Genomic DNA, 18,200 nt, shown 5'->3' with positions numbered 1-18,200 from the left:
AACCAACGAATCACATTGGTGCACCCATAATCATGGAGGACCAAAACTGCCAACAATTTAAAATAAATAAATAAAAGTGAAAATAAAAACGGATATAAAAAATATCATTCAAAAATTAAATTAAACAAATAAATTCATTAATTTGATGACTCCATTACTTGACATTTATTTTGAAATTTATTTTTAGATTTTGAATCTTGTTTTTTAAAATGTATTTTGACTTTTAATTATTTATGGAATATATATATATATATATATAGAGAGAGAGAGAGAGAGAGAGAGAGAGAGAGAATTTTTTTTTGTATTTAAATTTTTATTATATTTTTTTATATCTCTTTTTACTTTTCACTTTTATTCATTTATTTAGTCATTTATATATTTTAATTTGGGCAGTTTTGGTCCTCCATACACAATGACCTCCCAACTGTGTTATTGACTTGTCATGGTGTGGTGGCAATGATTTAGAGCAGTGGTCCTCAACCCTGAACCTCAGGGACCGGTATCCAGCCTGTTTTCCATGTCTCCCACCACCAACACAGGTGGTGATCGTTATCAGCCTTCTCCAGAGATTGCTGATTAGCTGATGATATGAATCACCTGTGTTGGCTGTGGGAGGCATGGGAAACAGGCTGGATACCGGTCCCTGAGGACCAGGGTTGGGGACCTCTGATTTAGAGGATCAGGTTATTTTCGCAATGTGATAGAATACAGTTGATAATATTGCAGCATTTGTTGCAATGTGACCAAAACCACTAATAACTTGATGAGTTAGGCAATAATGTAACGGAGTTGCTCATATGGGGAAAGTAATTAAATTAGATTATTCCGTTACTAGAAAACGTATGTCGTTATTCTGTTCATAATCCCTCCCCGGGATACTTTAAGTGAGTTTTTGCAAAAGTTTGCAAGTACCATGGTTTAACTTTTTTGGCCCAAATTCCAAAAGGTATGTTTGCCACAAACAGCACTGCTCACCACCATAAGAATAACATAGCTACTGTGGCACAAAATGGTAACGGCATCATCTATCTTGTAACAGAAACAACCCCAAGACTGTGAACATCATTTTTATTTCATGCCAGAAAAGGCACATTCATACAGTGACTCCGACGGTGTGGATCGGCTATACGTTGTTTTATGCATCCACAATCAAGCAGTGCATATCTTATGATTCCCATGAATAAATGCAGTCAAAACATTAACACATTTTGTTAATCACAAGAAGATATAGCACACTGAAATCACTGACAATAAGTATGCACACTTGTAGCAGAGGAGGAAGTACATGTGCACCCTGTAGCCCATACAGTTTTACTGACCTTTAACATCAAAATAGACATGTAGGACAGAACGTTACATCGGTAGCATTGTTGGTTTGGGGGGAAAGTCCATCGAGATTCAATTATATCTGACTTCTTCTTCACAATTGCACTTTGCTCTCGTTGCATAAAACGTAAGTTACGACTGTGACTGCGGTTCTATTTCGTCCCTCCCGACCGCCAGATGGCGGTGCTTCAAGCACTGAATGTTCCTTGCGCATGCGCGTACGGAACGTCAGTGCTTGAAGCACCGCCATCTGGCGGCCGGGGGACGAAATAGAACTAATCTTGTTTGAGTTAACAGTGTGCAGGAAAGATGGTTGCACCAGATTTAGCACAATGCTACTTTGATTTGTTTTGGTTGACTGAGATTTGATTTGATTTGAAGCACTGTACAACCAGTTTCAAAACCACCATGACACCTTCCGCCATGATAACCCGCCGTCAGCAGAGATCATAAAAGACTGTGCTTTGACTGGTACTTTACTGTCCCACTATGAGACAAGTCAACACCCATGAATGAATGTCTTTGAGTGAGCAAAAGGCTGAGATCATTCGTTCTTCTCGCCGCCAAGTGGGCGGACTTGGAGAGTTTGCATTCGTCCGCCAAAAGAAACAAAAGCTCAAAGCAGTTGTTACGATTACAAAATGATGAGGCTACGGCAGCTTGTGGGATTTTAGAATGAATTCAAAAGTACAGTGATGCCTTGAGAGATGAGTTGATTTTATGTCACTATACTCGTGTTTGAGTCTTCTTTCCACAAAAATGTTTTTTTTTAAACTCATTCACTGCCATTGACGGCTATAGACGTAAAAAAATTAATTGGAACAATTTCTATTAGTTTAACATTTTTTCCCACTCTTGTGAGAAAACCTAGATTTTTTTTAAATGTACATTTAGAACAGGTATAAAATTGGTGAATAATCGTGAGTTAACTGGTGAAGTCATGCGATTAATTATGATTAAAAAATTAATCGCTTGATGCCCCTAATTTTTTATAACCTTTTCTTTTTTTTAAAAGAAAAATGAAAAGTTTATTGAAAAAAAAAATACTTTTTTTAATTAATAAAAAAAGAAGAAAAGATGATAAAAATATAGGGATGACAGATGATTAAAAATTTTCGTAATTAATCGCATGACTTCAATAGTTAACTCGCGATTAATCACAAATTTTATGTACAAAACTAAATGTACAATAAAAAAAATCTAGATTTTCAACAAAAGTGGCAAAAAACTAATACAAATAGTTCAAATGAATTTTTGACGTTTATAGCCGTCAATGGCAGTTAATGAAAATTGCCACTGTCACTTCAAGTACAATTGTTGCACTAAGTTGTTGTCAATTTTTTTTTTTTTACATCTGTTCTAAATGTACAATATATGTATATTTTTAGGTTTTCATACTCTTGTTAACAAAAGTGGGAAAAAATGTTAAACTAATAGAAATAGTTCAAATGAATTTTTTACGTCTATAGCCGTCAAAGGCAGTGAATGAGTTAAGAAGAAAATTTGCTTGGTTAAGCTTTATTAAAACATACAGTATTCATATAATTTGATAGAATGTAAAGAATTACATAGTTTGTGCCTCTTAATTAAATCACCGCAGCTCCTTCTGGTGGGCACGATTTGGCCACCAGGGGCAGTATAATACATGCAGACACAAGTCAATAACAGTGACTCTGTTAATGCTAGTCATAGTAGTCATTATTTATAGGAGATAAAAATAAATAAAGTGCCCGTGAGTATTGTTATTTTGCCTGTCTACATCTTCATGCACTATTTGGGTTTAAATAGGTGCCACATAGATGCTCTTATGGCATTTGCCATTACGCATTAGCATTAAGCTAGCAGATTTACGTGGTTATGTACACAAACTGTAATTCTCTTTTTTTATGTTTAGTTTGAGAGTAAACTTCAACTGGGAGCGGCAATAACGAGCTTGAAGCCTCTATTTTGAGGAATGGTTTACTACCTGCCAAATTGCTACTTGTTGTGGAAACTCTTAAAAAAAACAACTCTTAAATCAAGTCGCTCGCATCGCAAGGCATCACTGTATGTAAGACAATTGCAGCGCCTCAATACTTTTCTTTTGACATTATATAATACTGAAGAAATTAATTTGCTTATATTTCGTTATATACTAAATATTCATGCAACAACATAGCCTTTAGGTTGTCACTGTCAGGCGAAATCCTTGCAAATAGATCATTTTTCTGGGATTATTCAACATTGTATTGGTAAATAAAGCTTCTTTTTTTTTAACACTCTAGAATAGTTAACTTGTAATAATAGGCCCACTTTGGGACTTACCAATTGTTTTAATTTGTGAAAAATAGACTCCGCCCATCAACGAAGATATGTGGACAATATGTGAAAAAATGTGCAGTATATGAGTTCAAATATATGTCTGGGTCGTTCTGTATTCTAAGTAAACGTTGCATAATTAGTATTGCTGTCCGTCCCAAGATTTCCACTGGATCATCCAAACATGTAAGCTTGAGCCAATTTTGAGTGTATAACCTTTGCATTTGCAGCATTTGACACGATATAAAAGACGCAGGCAAGGAAACCCGCGCTCACGTTTCATTGTTTTTTGCACGTCGCTTCCGAGAAACACGACGACACGCTCATCGCGGCTCGTAACTTCGGACCTCCAGTCGTGTGCACAAAAACAGTAATAAATAAAAAGGCCCGACGAATTGATCTTTGCATCTCTCATCTTTACGTCCATCCATTCATTGTTCTCTAGGTTGGCAGTGTGCCAATATTCCAGCTTTATCTTCGAGCACCAGCGGCCGCCCTCATCCTGGAGACGCGGCCTTGTATGTAACAGCTCTCAGCCCGGAAGCAGCCTGAAGGACATTTTTGACATCAGCCACAAAAAAAAAAGGCCATCCGCCTTCATTCCTTGACAAGAACCTACAAAATCCTTGTTGGTTATTTGTCCGTGGACTTGTTGATTCTCAGCGTGTGGAGCGCGTCACTCGATGCGACGCACTTCTCGGCGTCCGTCTTGCCGCAGTCTTTTTTGGACACGTCGGGCTCCCATAGAAAGAACTCGTGAAGGAGGGTGTTGACCGTGTCGGGACACTCCATCATCACCATGTGGCTTCCTTCCTCGATGACTTTTAGGAAGGCAAATAGGAGGATCTAAAAGGGGAAACAAACATGAATGCAAATAATACACTGGTGAGCGCAAAAAGGGTTTGGGGCTGTTGGGTGACATTTTAGAATGAAACCTTTACAGGTGAATTTAATTTGACCGTCGCTAAACTTGTTTAACTTGATCACAATGGAAATCACACAACGGGCATTTCATCTCTGAAATGGACACCAACTTCTAACCCGGTCTGTATGTAAGCCCATCCCTGACAGTATTATTTATGTATTTATTTTACTGTAAAAGTACATTTTAGCTAGTGGGAATTTTTTATTTTTTTATATATATTTGTTTTATTGAAGACCATTTCTATGGAAGTGTATTGCATTCACTTATTTTTGGACGTTTTTTTTTTAAATAACTATTATTTATTATTTCTTATTTGTTTTTTTTTCAAGGTTTTTGTTGTTATTTATTTTAGTTTTATGGATTTTTTTTCTTTATTTTGAATATTTTCTGTGATTTGGAATATATTGTTTCTGGTTTTCTGATTTTTTGGTTTGTTTTTCAGAATATTTTTTTCTGTTTTTCGAAAAAAAAAAATCCAGTTTTTTGGAATACTTTTTTTCAGTTTTTTTTTTCAGAATAATTATTTTCTAATTTTCGGAATATTTTTTCTTGTTTTTGGACTTTTTGTGTGTTTGTTCTTCAGAATATTTTTTTCTTTTTTTAGCGGGGGTATTTTTTTCCGTTTCCGTTTCTTGAAATATTTTATTTTCTAGTTTTCAGGATCATTTTTACGGAATAATTATCTTTGACCTGTTTTTACGAATATTCTTTTTTTTTTTGGGGGGGGTATTTTTCTCCCCCGTTTTTGTATTTTTATATATACTGTATATTTTTCTTTTCTTTTTTTTTTTAAAGACGAAAAGAAAAGATATTCCACATAACAAAATAAAAAAAAAATCTTCAACCTCACCCCCCCAAATAAGGAAAAACTGGATTTTTTTCCCCTTCAAATGAATGCAATACGTTTTCCGTAGAAACAGGCTTCTGACAGTTAAAGAAAATGACAAATCCACTGTCAAAAACAGGCTTCGAGTGGATTTAATAAAGAAATATGGTGGAAATGGGCTTCCGTATTTCTGCGACTCTTCCAATCTCTGCTTAATTTTGTTGCAACCTGCAGATGACCCGCGGCTGCAGATGACACAATATCAGTAGCCATTCCCTCTAATTGAACCAGGAAATGGCTCTGTTGGTCCTTGCTGTTCCTTAACACGGATGTTGAACGACACGATTCACTATTGAATCAGCTCTTTGTTCGAAAACAGCAAGTTGTGCGTTCAAAAGAAAAGATCCCAAACTTTTTGTGAGTCCTGGTACCTCTGCCATGCGTTGGTCCTCATCCATGGGCACAAACTTGTCACACATGCCGTGAACAAGAAGGATGGGCACAGTGAGCTCGGCGTGGTAAACCTCGTCACCTTCAGGCCAGTACTGGCCGCTCATCATGGCACGCAGCACGAACGGAGACACGTTGAAGGCGTTGCCCTGCTTCAACAGCTGCTTTTCTTTGGCACCCTGGTGGGCAAACCCAGCTCTTGAGAGGGGGGGGGGGGGAGAAAAGGGGACGGATTGAAAATTAAACTTGATGATGTCATGCATGTACTCACGTTACTGTGACGTGTTATTCAAAGTTAAAGAAGTCAACTTTGTAATCTGATGTTTGTGCCGATCGAGGTTATTTTAGTTAACTAAAAGTAATGAAAAAACTACAACTAAATGTCGAAAAAAAAAAATTGTTAACAAAAAATGCTTTTTAACAAATTTGTTGCCATTGACGGCTATAGACGTCAAAAATTCATTTGAACTATTTCTATTAGTTTAACATTTTTTTCCACTTTTGCTAACAAGAGTATGAAAAGCAAGAAAAAAATTATCGTAAATTTAGAACAGATATAAAATTTGTGATTAATCGTGAGTTAACAAGTGAAGTCATGTCATTAATTACAATTAAAAAATGTAATTGCCTGATGGGCCTAATTAAAAAAAATAAATAAATAAGGGCCATTTAATTGTAATTAATTGCATTGATAATTCTGCATCTGTTATAAATGTACAATAAAAAAAATCTAGATTTTCATAAAAAAAAAAATAAAAAATAGAAATAGTTCTCAGGAATCGTTGACGTCTATAGTCGCCAATGGCAGTGAATGAGTTAAAAAGGGTTAGGGTTAACTGAAACTATATTTTATGTTTGTAAAACTAACTAAAAGTATAATTATAGCAAAAATGTCCTTAGTTTTAGTCTTTGGTAATCAATTTAATGCATGAGCCTCTGGGGATGATTTATTTTGATATTAACCGGAATAAGGACATTTGAAAGTGTCACACAAAAGTGACGTCATCTAGCAGCAGCCAATAGAAAAGCACCTTCAGATGACGTTGCTCCCATGGTGTTTTTTTTTTAAATATTCCGCACAAGTAATACACATTTGAAAAAAAAAACTAAAACTAATACTGAATCTAAGTAAAACTAAGCATTTATGAAATAACTCAAACGAATAAAAACAAACAGAACCACCCTAAAATCTCATTAAAACTAACTCAATTTAAAAACCAAAACTCAAAACAAAATTAAAACCATCTAAAATGAAACATTCACAAACTATAATAACCCCGGTGCCGATGAACTTACTTGAGGAAACTCCAGGCCAAGCACGGGGACAGACAGTGGAGGACACAAGATGGCAGCTGGAAGATGGAACAGAGGCTCGGCTCCAAGGCTGTGGGACCACCCCCATTGATCATCACCACCTTGTGGACCAGGTCAGGATATTCGTGGGCCAGGAACGTGCAGAAGGACACCCTGTGGGACGCAGCGTCAAGTTGTGACTGACTAAAAGGAACGTGGTCGCTCGGTGAGACTTTGGGGACTACTTAGTTGGTTTCAAGAGTATTTCATTACTTTCATCACTTTACAGGAATATTTCAGTACATTTTAAGTTGAGTATTTATTTAGGTAACTTTTTAGAGAGTATTTTGTAGATAATACTTAGGTACATTTAAGCAACTATTTCACAATATCCAAGAGTAAAGTAAGTAACTTTTTGTGTATGTTTAGTAGGGGTGTGCCAAAAAATTGATTATATAAGAATTGCGATTCTCATTTAGTACAATTCAGAATCAATTTTAAATGTCCCAAAATAGATTTTTTTAAAAATTATTTTATGCTGTCTTCCCTTTGTTTGTGTGTGCCTTTATTGGGAGCGCTGTTCATGTTGTACCCGATTTGGCCACTGCGGGGCAGTGTGGTTTCACGCGGTCTGATACATTGTAGCCAAATTAGAGAGCAGAAGGAAAAAGTCCCGATCAAGTTAATCCAATAAAAGTTATTTTTTTCAGCGTGGAGCCGTTCTTTTGAGTGATAAAATTGCCGCGAGTAGCGCGCTAATTAGCATTAGCGAGTCAGACTGGAGTAGATCATTATGTTTCCTTGAATATCGATAAATTGAAGCAAAAATCATTGTCAATCAAATCATTTTGAAGCAAAAATCGTTCCCAATCGAACATCGATTCTGAATCGAATCGCACGCCCAAAAATCGGAATCAAATTCCCACCCCTAATGTTTAGTAGGTTTTAAGAGTATCTGTGATAATGCTGGTCAGTGGGCGCCATTCAACGGATGGATGCGCGGCAGTGCTCCGTGACACCCCCCCCCCCCCATTAAGCCTGGGCTCTGCTCTGCTTGACTCACCCATAAGAGTGGCCAATGAGAATGTTGCGTTTCCGAGCGTATCTCTTGAAGATGGCGCGCAGGTCCTCCGCCAGGGCGTAAAAAGTGTACGCTGCCGCAATCTGCGGGGCGGTGCTGGCTCCGTGTCCCGCCAAATCTGGCGCGATGACCTCATAGCCCAGCCTGGAGAAGAAGTCCAGTTGACTGCTCCATATGTCCAACGAGCCTCCCACGCCGTGCACAAAGAACAGCGCCACGTCCGAGTGCGTCCCCTTGCAACTGGAGATCACCCTCTTGGAGTCGATCAGCACGGTGCGCTTTGGCTTCCGGCGTCGGCGGCGAGGGGGCGGGGCGGGCTTTTGATCACCAGCGGGTGGCGGAACGACAGGTGGAACGGGTTTAGGGTCCGGAGAAGATGCTAGTTCTTTGTAGTCGGCCAGCTCCACCTCTACGGTACTGCACGGCTCCAGATCGCCGTCCTGACATTGAAGGATCTCAGAGTGCAAAACATCGCCGAGATTCTCGATCACCAGCTGGCCGTTGCGATACACGGTGATCTTCCTCTTGCAGTGGACGCCGCCGCTGGCGTTGGTGTCGTGATTGGAGTCTTTACGCTCTTGGGCCGCGATGTGCTCGTCGACTGGTTGGCGCTCGGGGACGATGTGACGAACTCGCAGGACCCGTCCGGGTTTCACCTCCACGAACTCGAAGCCGTCGGAGGGCTCCGTGGACTCCAGCGGTAAAACTAGACGGGCGGCCTTCCCAGTTAGGCAGCAAAGGATTCCTTCTGTGATGGTGGTCAGCATGGCGACTTCCTGCGGGAACAACAAACTGCACATGATTTCTGTGAAAAATATTGAGTAGAGACAAATAGGTCGAGAGTAAAAAAAACAAAAACATCATGTACTATTGAGCTACTTGCAGACTACTTTTTTTTTTAATTAGAAAATATTTTTTAATTAGAAAACTGCACGCTTGTAAATGGATGTCACGCCAATACAACAATTATTTTATGTGTACATTTTTAGCCCTTTTTTAAAAAAAAAAAAAAATTATTATTATTTTTTTTTTTTACACAAGTAAAATCCTTCGTTGTCCTTCAAATTGACAACAAAATGATTATCCGTTCTTCAAAAAAGCTCATCTATTACACTCACCTCAGAACAAAAAGTTGGAAGCTTGGCAAAGAGACAAATGGGCCGACAGTAAAAAGAACCTTCATGTACTATTGAGCAACTTGCAGACTACTTTTTTTTTTTTAATTAGAAAATATTTTTAATTAGAAGACTGCACGCTTGTAAATGGATGCCACGCCAATACAACAATTATTTTATGTGTACATTTTTAGCCCTTTTTTAAAAAAATTTTTTTTTATTTTTTTTAATTTTTTTTACACAAGTAAAATCCTTCGTTGTCCTTCAAATTGACAACAAAATGATTATCCGATCTTCAAAAAAGCTCATCTATTACACTCACCTCAGAACAAAAAGTTGGAAGCTTGGCAAAGAGACAAATGGGCCTACAGTAAAAAGAACCTTCATGTACTATTGAGCTACTTGCAGACTACTTTTTTTTAATTTATTAGAAAATATTTTTAATTAGAAAACTGCACGCTTGTAAATGGATGTCACGCCAATACAACAATTATTTTATGTGTACATTTTTAGCTTTTTTTTTTTTTTTACACAAGTAAAATCCTTCGTTGCCCTTCAAATTGACAACAAAATGATTATCCGATCTTCAAAAAAGCTCATCTATTACACTCACTTCAGAACAAAATGTTGGAAGCTTGGCAAAGAGACAAATGGGCCGACAGTAAAAAGAACCTTCATGTACTATTGAGCTACTTGCAGACTACTTTTTTTTTTTAATTAGAAAATATTTTTAATTAGAAAACTGCACACTTGTAAATGGATGTCACGCCAATACAACAATTATTTTATGTGTACATTTTTAGCCCTTTTTTAAAAAAAATTTTTTTTATTATTATTTTTTTTTTTACACAAGTAAAATCCTTCGTTGTCCTTCAAATTGACAACAAAATGATTATCCGATCTTCAAAAAAGCTCATCTATTACACTCACCTTAGAACAAAAAGTTGGAAGCTTGGCAAAGAGACAAATGGGCCGACAGTAAAAAGAACCTTCATGTACTATTGAGCTACTTGCAGACTACTTTTTTTTTTTAATTAGAAAATATTTTTTAATTAGAAAACTGCACGCTTGTAAATGGATGTCACGCCAATACAACAATTATTTTATGTGTACATTTTTAGCCCTTTTTTAAAAAAATTTTTTTTTATTATTATTATTTTTTTTTTACACAAGTAAAGTCCTTCGTTGTCCTTCAAATTGACAACAAAATGATTATCCGATCTTCAAAAAAGCTCATCTATTACACTCACCTCAGAACAAAAAGTTGGAAGCTTGGCAAAGAGACAAATGGGCCTACAGTAAAAAGAACCTTCATGTACTATTGAGCTACTTGCAGACTACTTTTTTTTAATTTATTAGAAAATATTTTTAATTAGAAAACTGCACACTTGTAAATGGATGTCACGCCAATACAACAATTATTTTATGTGTACATTTTTAGCCCTTTTTAAAAAAAATTTTTTTTATTATTATTATTATATTTTTTCTCAAGTAAAATCCTTCGTTGTCCTTCAAATTGACAACAAAATGATTATCCGATCTTCAAAAAAGCTCATCTATTACACTCACTTCAGAACAAAATGTTGGAAGCTTGGCAAAGAGACAAATGGGCCTACAGTAAAAAGAACCTTCATGTACTATTGAGCTACTTGTAGACTACTTTTTTTTTTTAAATTAGAAAATATTTTTAATTAGAAAACTGCACACTTGTAAATGGATGTCACGCCAATACAACAATTATTTTATGTGTACATTTTTAGCCCTTTTTAAAAAAAATTCTTTTTTATTATTATTATTATATTTTTTCTCAAGTAAAATCCTTCGTTGTCCTTCAAATTGACAACAAAATGATTATCCGATCTTCAAAAAAGCTCATCTATTACACTCACTTCAGAACAAAATGTTGGAAGCTTGGCAAAGAGACAAATGGGCCTACAGTAAAAAGAACCTTCATGTACTATTGAGCTACTTGTAGACTACTTTTTTTTTTTAAATTAGAAAATATTTTTAATTAGAAAACTGCACACTTGTAAATGGATGTCACGCCAATACAACAATTATTTTATGTGTACATTTTTAGCCCTTTTTAAAAAAAATTCTTTTTTATTATTATTATTATATTTTTTCTCAAGTAAAATCCTTCGTTGTCCTTCAAATTGACAACAAAATGATTATCCGTTCTTCAAAAAAGCTCATCTATTACACTCACCTCAGAACAAAAAGTTGGAAGCTTGGCAAAGAGACAAATGGGCCGACAGTAAAAAGAACCTTCATGTACTATTGAGCAACTTGCAGACTACTTTTTTTTTTTTAATTAGAAAATATTTTTAATTAGAAGACTGCACGCTTGTAAATGGATGCCACGCCAATACAACAATTATTTTATGTGTACATTTTTAGCCCTTTTTTAAAAAAATTTTTTTTTATTTTTTTTAATTTTTTTTACACAAGTAAAATCCTTCGTTGTCCTTCAAATTGACAACAAAATGATTATCCGATCTTCAAAAAAGCTCATCTATTACACTCACTTCAGAACAAAATGTTGGAAGCTTGGCAAAGAGACAAATGGGCCGACAGTAAAAAGAACCTTCATGTACTATTGAGCTACTTGCAGACTACTTTTTTTTTTTTTAATTAGAAAATATTTTTAATTAGAAAACTGCACACTTGTAAATGGATGTCACGCCAATACAACAATTATTTTATGTGTACATTTTTAGCCCTTTTTAAAAATTTTTATTTTTTTTATTATTATTATTATATTTTTTCTCAAGTAAAATCCTTCGTTGTCCTTCAAATTGACAACAAAATGATTATCCGTTCTTCAAAAAAGCTCATCTATTACACTCACCTCAGAACAAAAAGTTGGAAGCTTGGCAAAGAGACAAACGGGACTAACTACACTGTCTCGTCTAGTGTCTACAATGTCATTTAAGACTCAACATTCACATGCTGCACTGACACTTGTTATTTATAACACTTCCCTTTTAGCGTAGCCACATTTGGATATCCTGTACAGATACTACCAGTACAAAAAGTTTCTCATTCAATAGCTTATGTATAGTGAAGGACTGATTTTTTTTTTTTCACTTGGTTTTACTGATGCTCAATAGTAAATTTGCATGAGTTAGGCCTAGTCCACATAGGTCAGCAAGCTTTACTATTAACTCATTCACTGCCATTGACGACTATAGACGTCAAAAATTCATGTGAACTATTCCTATTAGTTTAACTTTTTTTTTTCATTTCATTTCATTTTTTATGAAAACCTAGAAAAAATGGTATTTTACATTTATAACAGATATGAAATCTGTGATTAATCGTGAGTCAACCATTGAAGTCATGCAATTTATTACGATTACAAGTCTTAATCGTCTGATGATTTTTTCTAAATGAGGGGCGTCAGGCGATTAACATTAACAAACTAATAGAAATAGTTCAAATTCATTTTTGATGTCTATAGCCGTCAATGGCAGTGAATGAGTTAAAAGGGTTATTTTTAGGCCAAATAAATAACAACAAATCTGTCTGGAGCTGCAAAACATACGGAGAGCCCAAGAGCTAATTAGAGCTGCACAATAACACAAAAATGTACAGCGTCCAATACTTTTACATTTATTTTCTTCTACCTTTCGTCATGCATTTTTGGATTATTTTATTTTATTTTTTTGTAATTTTTCCTACTTCATTGTCATACGTTTTACAGTCTTTTCTGCCTTTCTGGCGAATTTCTGACATTTTGGGCAATTTTATGAACAAATTATGGTCATTTTCTGCCTCTCTTTTTAGGACATTTTATGGCAAGTTTTTTTATTTACTTATTTATTTTTACCTTTTTTTTGCTTGCAATTTTCTGACGCTTTTAGTTAATTTTGAGGACATTTTGAGGTCATTTTTGTGCTTGTTCTTCTTTTAGTTTTGGATATTTTATAGTTCCTTTTTGAATGTTTTTTTCCCTGCCTTTTCTAAAATCAATTTTCTTAAGTTTTTGCTGGCAAGGTTGCAGTTTTCTTTTTCTTTCTTTTTTTTTTTTTTTTTTTTAGCAATTCCAAAGAAATTTTATGGTAATTTTCCGCCTTCCGTGTGTTTTTTACTTTTTTTTGGGGGGGGGGGGGGGAACTAATTAGACACAGCTACTTGATGTAGATGTTACGCGTCATGTGTAAACGTGGTAACAAAAACAAAAGTCAAATTGACATTGAACACGTACAAACGGTAACAAAATACAGTAAACTGATAACGGTCACATGGCCACAATTGACTCCGAGTCCCTCAACGCGTAAATTGGCGAACAGCCAGCCAACTCGACATCTTAACTCATTCACTATAAATTCCATTAAAAAAAAAAAGATTAGTAAAAATTAGGGGCAAGAGGCGATTAAATTTTTTTATTTTAATGAATCGCATGACTTCACGAGTTAACTCACAATTAATCACAAATTTGATATCGGTTCTAAATGTACAATTAAAAAATTCTAGGTTTTCATACTCTTGTTAACAAAAGTGGGAAAAATGTTAAACTAATCGAAATAGTTCAAAGGAAATTTTGACGTTTATAGCCGTCAATGGCAGCGAATAAATAAAAAAAGAAAAAAAAGAAAGATAAAAAATTCCGGGCATCAGGCGCTTAAATTTTTTAATCGTAATTAATCGCATGACTTCATTAGTTAACTCGCGATAAATCACAAATTTCATATCTGTTCTAAATGTACAATAAAAAAAATCTAGGTTTTCATACTCTTGTTAACAAAAGTGGAAAAAATGATAAACTAATAGAAATAGTTCAAAGGAAATTTTGACGTTTATAGCCGCCAATGGCAGTGATGAATAAAAAAAGAAAAGAAAACATTATTAAAAATTTGGGGCGTCAGGCGATTAAAGTTTTTTAATCGTAATTAATTAAATGACTTCCTTAGTTAACTCGCGATTAATCACAAATTTCATATCTGTTCTAAATGTACAATAAAAAAAATCTAGGTTTTCATACTCGTTAACAAAAGTGGGAAAAAATGTTAAACTAATAGAAATAGTTCAAATGAAATTTTGACGTTTATAGCCGTCAATGGCGGTGAATGAGTTAATTGCTTACTGCCATGTCACTCAACAGGCTACATTTTAAAGCCACACACATTCAAAGTCACAGATACTACAGTGTTGAAGGTGCACAAATGCATATTTTGTTATGAATTTTTTTTTAAATAATTTATATATATATATATATATATATATATATATATATATATAGACCTACTCTCAATGAATCCCACTCATCAACCCTCAAAACAAACAGACTGCACAATCTGTCCTGTCTGCACTGCAGAATATTTAGGTTGATTCGTCCGCCAGCTGGTACACCGTGTGCTGCTCTGTTTATTATGATTATTATCATCATTTTAATTACTACAGCCTGGATGGGTACACATGTTGCAGCATGGCGCAGTTTGGCACCAAAACGCGCCCACTTTCAGTCATGCCTAATGTAACCTACTTCTTTTTTTGGTGCCAATTCTTGCAACAATCGTGTTAAATGAAGACTGTGATGACTCAACAACAACAACACCGTCTCCAAGCCGCATATACAACCGACACAGGCAATCAAGCTTAATCCATGACTGCACTTCGCATGATAACGCTGCATTAAAAAAGATTAAAATGAGAAATGCCACATCACACCGTGCAGGCTCTATTACTTGATAAATTATTGATTCTTATCTTTTGTTTTTGCGCCACTATACAGAGCAGGTACACTGTGTATTGATGCAGATGATTACGCAACATTGTATTACACCATATCCTGTGTTCTTACCTGCAGCACAGCTAGATGAAGGTGTTTAGAAGTCAACCAGATGACCGTCGAGGCCCGACAAAACCATGCATTTGATGCTGCAAAACAGTCAAACCACCTCCATCATCATTCTGAGAAGACTATAAAATGACCGGGAAGGACGTTAAAGCGTGCGTGCATAAAAACGTCCTGTTTGAATTGTGATAAAATGCCCATCACGACAAAACAAAACAAAAATGCAATGTTATTATTATTATTATTATTTCCTCTCCCCTTTCTCAGCATCAGTCACTGCGCACCAAGGCAGAAAAAGTACCACCCAGCTCCGTTGCCTCTTTCTGCGCAGGGCCGGCTTCACTCCTGACAGGCGGCAAAAAGAGCCAATAGGAGCGAGCCGAGCGCTCAGCTGTGGCCAATGGGAGCGCGTTATGTGCTTGTTGCTAAGGCTTGGAAAAGCAATGCAGCTTTCCTTGCGCTTGACTGCAGGTCACGGAAAAAGACTCCGAGGAGTAAGCAAAGCCGCCATGAGGCTTGTGGTTTGTTCATTTTTATCAATAATGAACACCTGCATGATTTTAAATGATTTCCCCGTGTCTCACCTGTAAACATTTATTACAGTGGTACCTGGCGGACAGATAGATTAGAAACAGATCGTATGTTCTCCAGCGGTGGGATGTAAATACTTCTAATACTAAAGTAACATTTTCATACGATATACTTTTATTTTCCCTGTGGGGAACTTTTTCCTGGACTCCGTCCGGCTGCAGTTTACAGTAAAGAAAAAAAAAACAAGTGGAAGTACAGATACTTTTGTTTAAAAAAAAAGAAAGAAAAGTACAGGAGGCAAAAGCTGGGCCACAAATACATTGTGCTCATATATACAAGATGTCAAAAGTAGTGCACATAATCTAGATTTAAATTGAAGTATAGATATGCGTGTAATAAAGATTCTGGTAAATATGACTACTGATTCAACTACTTTCCTATTAAAAACAAATCAAAACAAAGGAAAGACTTTGAAATTTACTTAACCACAATATTAAAATTTAATTTTTACTGTCAGTTTTGTACAATATCCGTTTGGATATCTTGGCACAACGGAAAGTAATCATACAGAAAATACATACAATTTTTTAAAAAAGCAACCTAAATTCTGACAGGAAAATCAGGATTGAACTGAAACATGTCCGACAGCAAACAACAACAACCAACAACTTAGAAAATTAACCTTAGCAGGGACAAATAAAATATGTCCTTTTGTTGTTGTTATATATGGAGTGGCATCCCCGGAGCTGCAGGTGGCGCCATTGTACCAATAACGTGATATTCAATTCCGCAAAGCACAATTCAGACGTAGAAGAAGATCCGTGACATTCAACGTCCACATGCCTCAGAAATTCTGCTAATTTGTCAAAATGAATACTTTACTTGCATCTTTTTCCCGTTTGCGCGGCATAACCCATTTAAGCAGGTAATAAAGCACTCATCTTATTTTCTGTAAATGTCGGAGATGTGCGTTTTAATTTGACGAGTAAGCGTAGCTTGACGCTTGCAGCCTGCCTAGTCGACGCCATGTAATTCAATGTTTGTTATTATGGCTAGAGGTGAATGTTTTCATTCATTGTTGAATAAAATACTGATTACGATTTACAATTGTGCCATTCGTGTCTACCTTGCATTCTTTATTTGAAGTAGTATAATGCTCAGATTGTGCATCTTTCGCAGTCCTAAAAAAATATACTACTGTATTTATTAATTAAATTGTTATGATCGCGGCCGCTTTGGCCAATCGAAATCCATGTGAACTACTTTTAATGGATGGAAAATGAGTTTTACTAAACATCATTCTACATAACTCATATTTGTATCATTTGGCTCTCAGATTGTGCAGTGACCAAATTGCGTTGATGATGATGAGTACTAATAGTGATTTCTTTTTCCTCCCCCAGCATCCCAGCAGTAAATGGGAAGTCTCACCTCCGATTATTCAGCAACTGGCTTGTTCCCAGAGCTCCTGCGGATCAACAGATGTCCAAAAGAGGACCGCTTCATCCCCAAGCCGAGGGCACGGAAGTCTTCCGGCAGCTTCCGTGGCAATACCAGCAAGTGCGGACTAAGAAAAGAGGGACCGAGTATCAGCCCAAAAACCTGAAACGCAAGAGGACCCACGGCTGGATCAAGAGGCTCAGTACACGAGGAGGAATCGAGGTGCTCCTGCGACGAATGTTGAAGGGACGCAAATCTCTGTCACACTGAACGTCGGGGTTGGAAAGCAAGACTTTGGAGACAGTCTGGTTCTGAACTCCTGGAGGCGTTGGCAAGAGTTTAAGAACTTGTGTATTGTGTGGAAAAGCGATACTCTGTGTGGGTTGGGCATTCGTCGCTCATCAGTGACGGGTGGGGGGGATTGAAACTGGCCTTGAGAAGTGTTATAGGTGGTTTTCTTTCACCAAGTTCTGTATTGTTCCTGTATGAATGAATGGTTTCTTAAATGACACTCAACATCTTGGCTGTTTTTTGTGTCTTTCCTGTCACTGAAACTGACGGCTTGTCCTCAATGATCTCACAAGATTTAATTGAAATGAAAATAATAATAATTAAAAAAAAATACATGTCAATATTTGATTGTTGTAGAATCAGCATCTTGCTGTCATGGTCACCATCAGCAGACTATATCCAAAATCACTAAAGAACCCAGGCATGTTTTTTTTTTTTTTTTTTTTTAAATCTGTGATGTTTATTAAGTGTCAACGCATACGCCTTTGACTTCAAGTGGGCTTCATTTGCATTAGGAATACATTCACTAATTCATGTAGCAAAATAATTCATACAAAATAAAATCCAATTTGAGAAAAATATAAGACTTTTCATGGTCACAGTGACTAGAATGTGAGCTATTGCGGAAGAATATGTTGGCTTTTTTTTAAAGGTGCTAAATAACACATCATGAACAGGTGACTCGTGCACAGTATGCATTCAATTCAGGCTGGAAAAAGGAGGACCAAAACCTGGAATGGGACTGAGCCATGCAATAGTTGAAATCTCAAGAGAAAAAGGTTCATTCAAAGAGTCACATTCACTGTACTGTACATGTATTTACA

The 18,200-nt window shown here is 36.1% G+C and overlaps 2 protein-coding genes across 3 annotated transcripts; one reads left to right on the top strand and one right to left on the bottom strand.

Moving 5' to 3' along the window:
* Positions 1–1,051: 1,051 nt before the first annotated feature.
* Positions 1,052–15,428, bottom strand: LOC144043955 (protein ABHD8-like). 2 transcript variants are annotated; one of them, XM_077558078.1, is made up of 6 exons: positions 15,121–15,428; positions 8,182–8,975; positions 7,122–7,292; positions 5,807–6,023; positions 4,244–4,470; positions 1,052–4,172 (listed from the first exon to the last, which is right to left on the bottom strand). In XM_077558078.1, exons 2-5 carry the CDS (start codon positions 8,964–8,966, stop codon positions 4,258–4,260), a joined length of 1,386 nt encoding a protein of 461 aa, XP_077414204.1. In that variant the 5' UTR covers positions 8,967–8,975; positions 15,121–15,428; the 3' UTR covers positions 1,052–4,172; positions 4,244–4,257. The 2 variants fall into 2 exon arrangements, with proteins under 2 accessions (XP_077414204.1, XP_077414203.1); XM_077558077.1 differs by having other exon boundaries at positions 1,052–4,470.
* Positions 15,429–16,414: 986 nt separating this feature from the next.
* Positions 16,415–17,605, top strand: mrpl34 (mitochondrial ribosomal protein L34). Its single transcript, XM_077558184.1, has 2 exons — positions 16,415–16,570; positions 17,049–17,605. The coding sequence occupies exons 1-2, from the start codon at positions 16,515–16,517 to the stop codon at positions 17,353–17,355; spliced, it is 363 nt and encodes a 120-aa protein (XP_077414310.1). The 5' UTR covers positions 16,415–16,514; the 3' UTR covers positions 17,356–17,605.
* Positions 17,606–18,200: the final 595 nt, after the last annotated feature.

This window comes from Vanacampus margaritifer, chromosome 2 (genome assembly GCF_051991255.1).
Source record: "Vanacampus margaritifer isolate UIUO_Vmar chromosome 2, RoL_Vmar_1.0, whole genome shotgun sequence".
NCBI classification, from domain to species: domain Eukaryota; kingdom Metazoa; phylum Chordata; class Actinopteri; order Syngnathiformes; family Syngnathidae; genus Vanacampus; species Vanacampus margaritifer.
The sequence above is the reverse complement of the archived record's forward strand: the minus strand, read 5'-3'. Positions and strand labels throughout refer to the sequence as shown.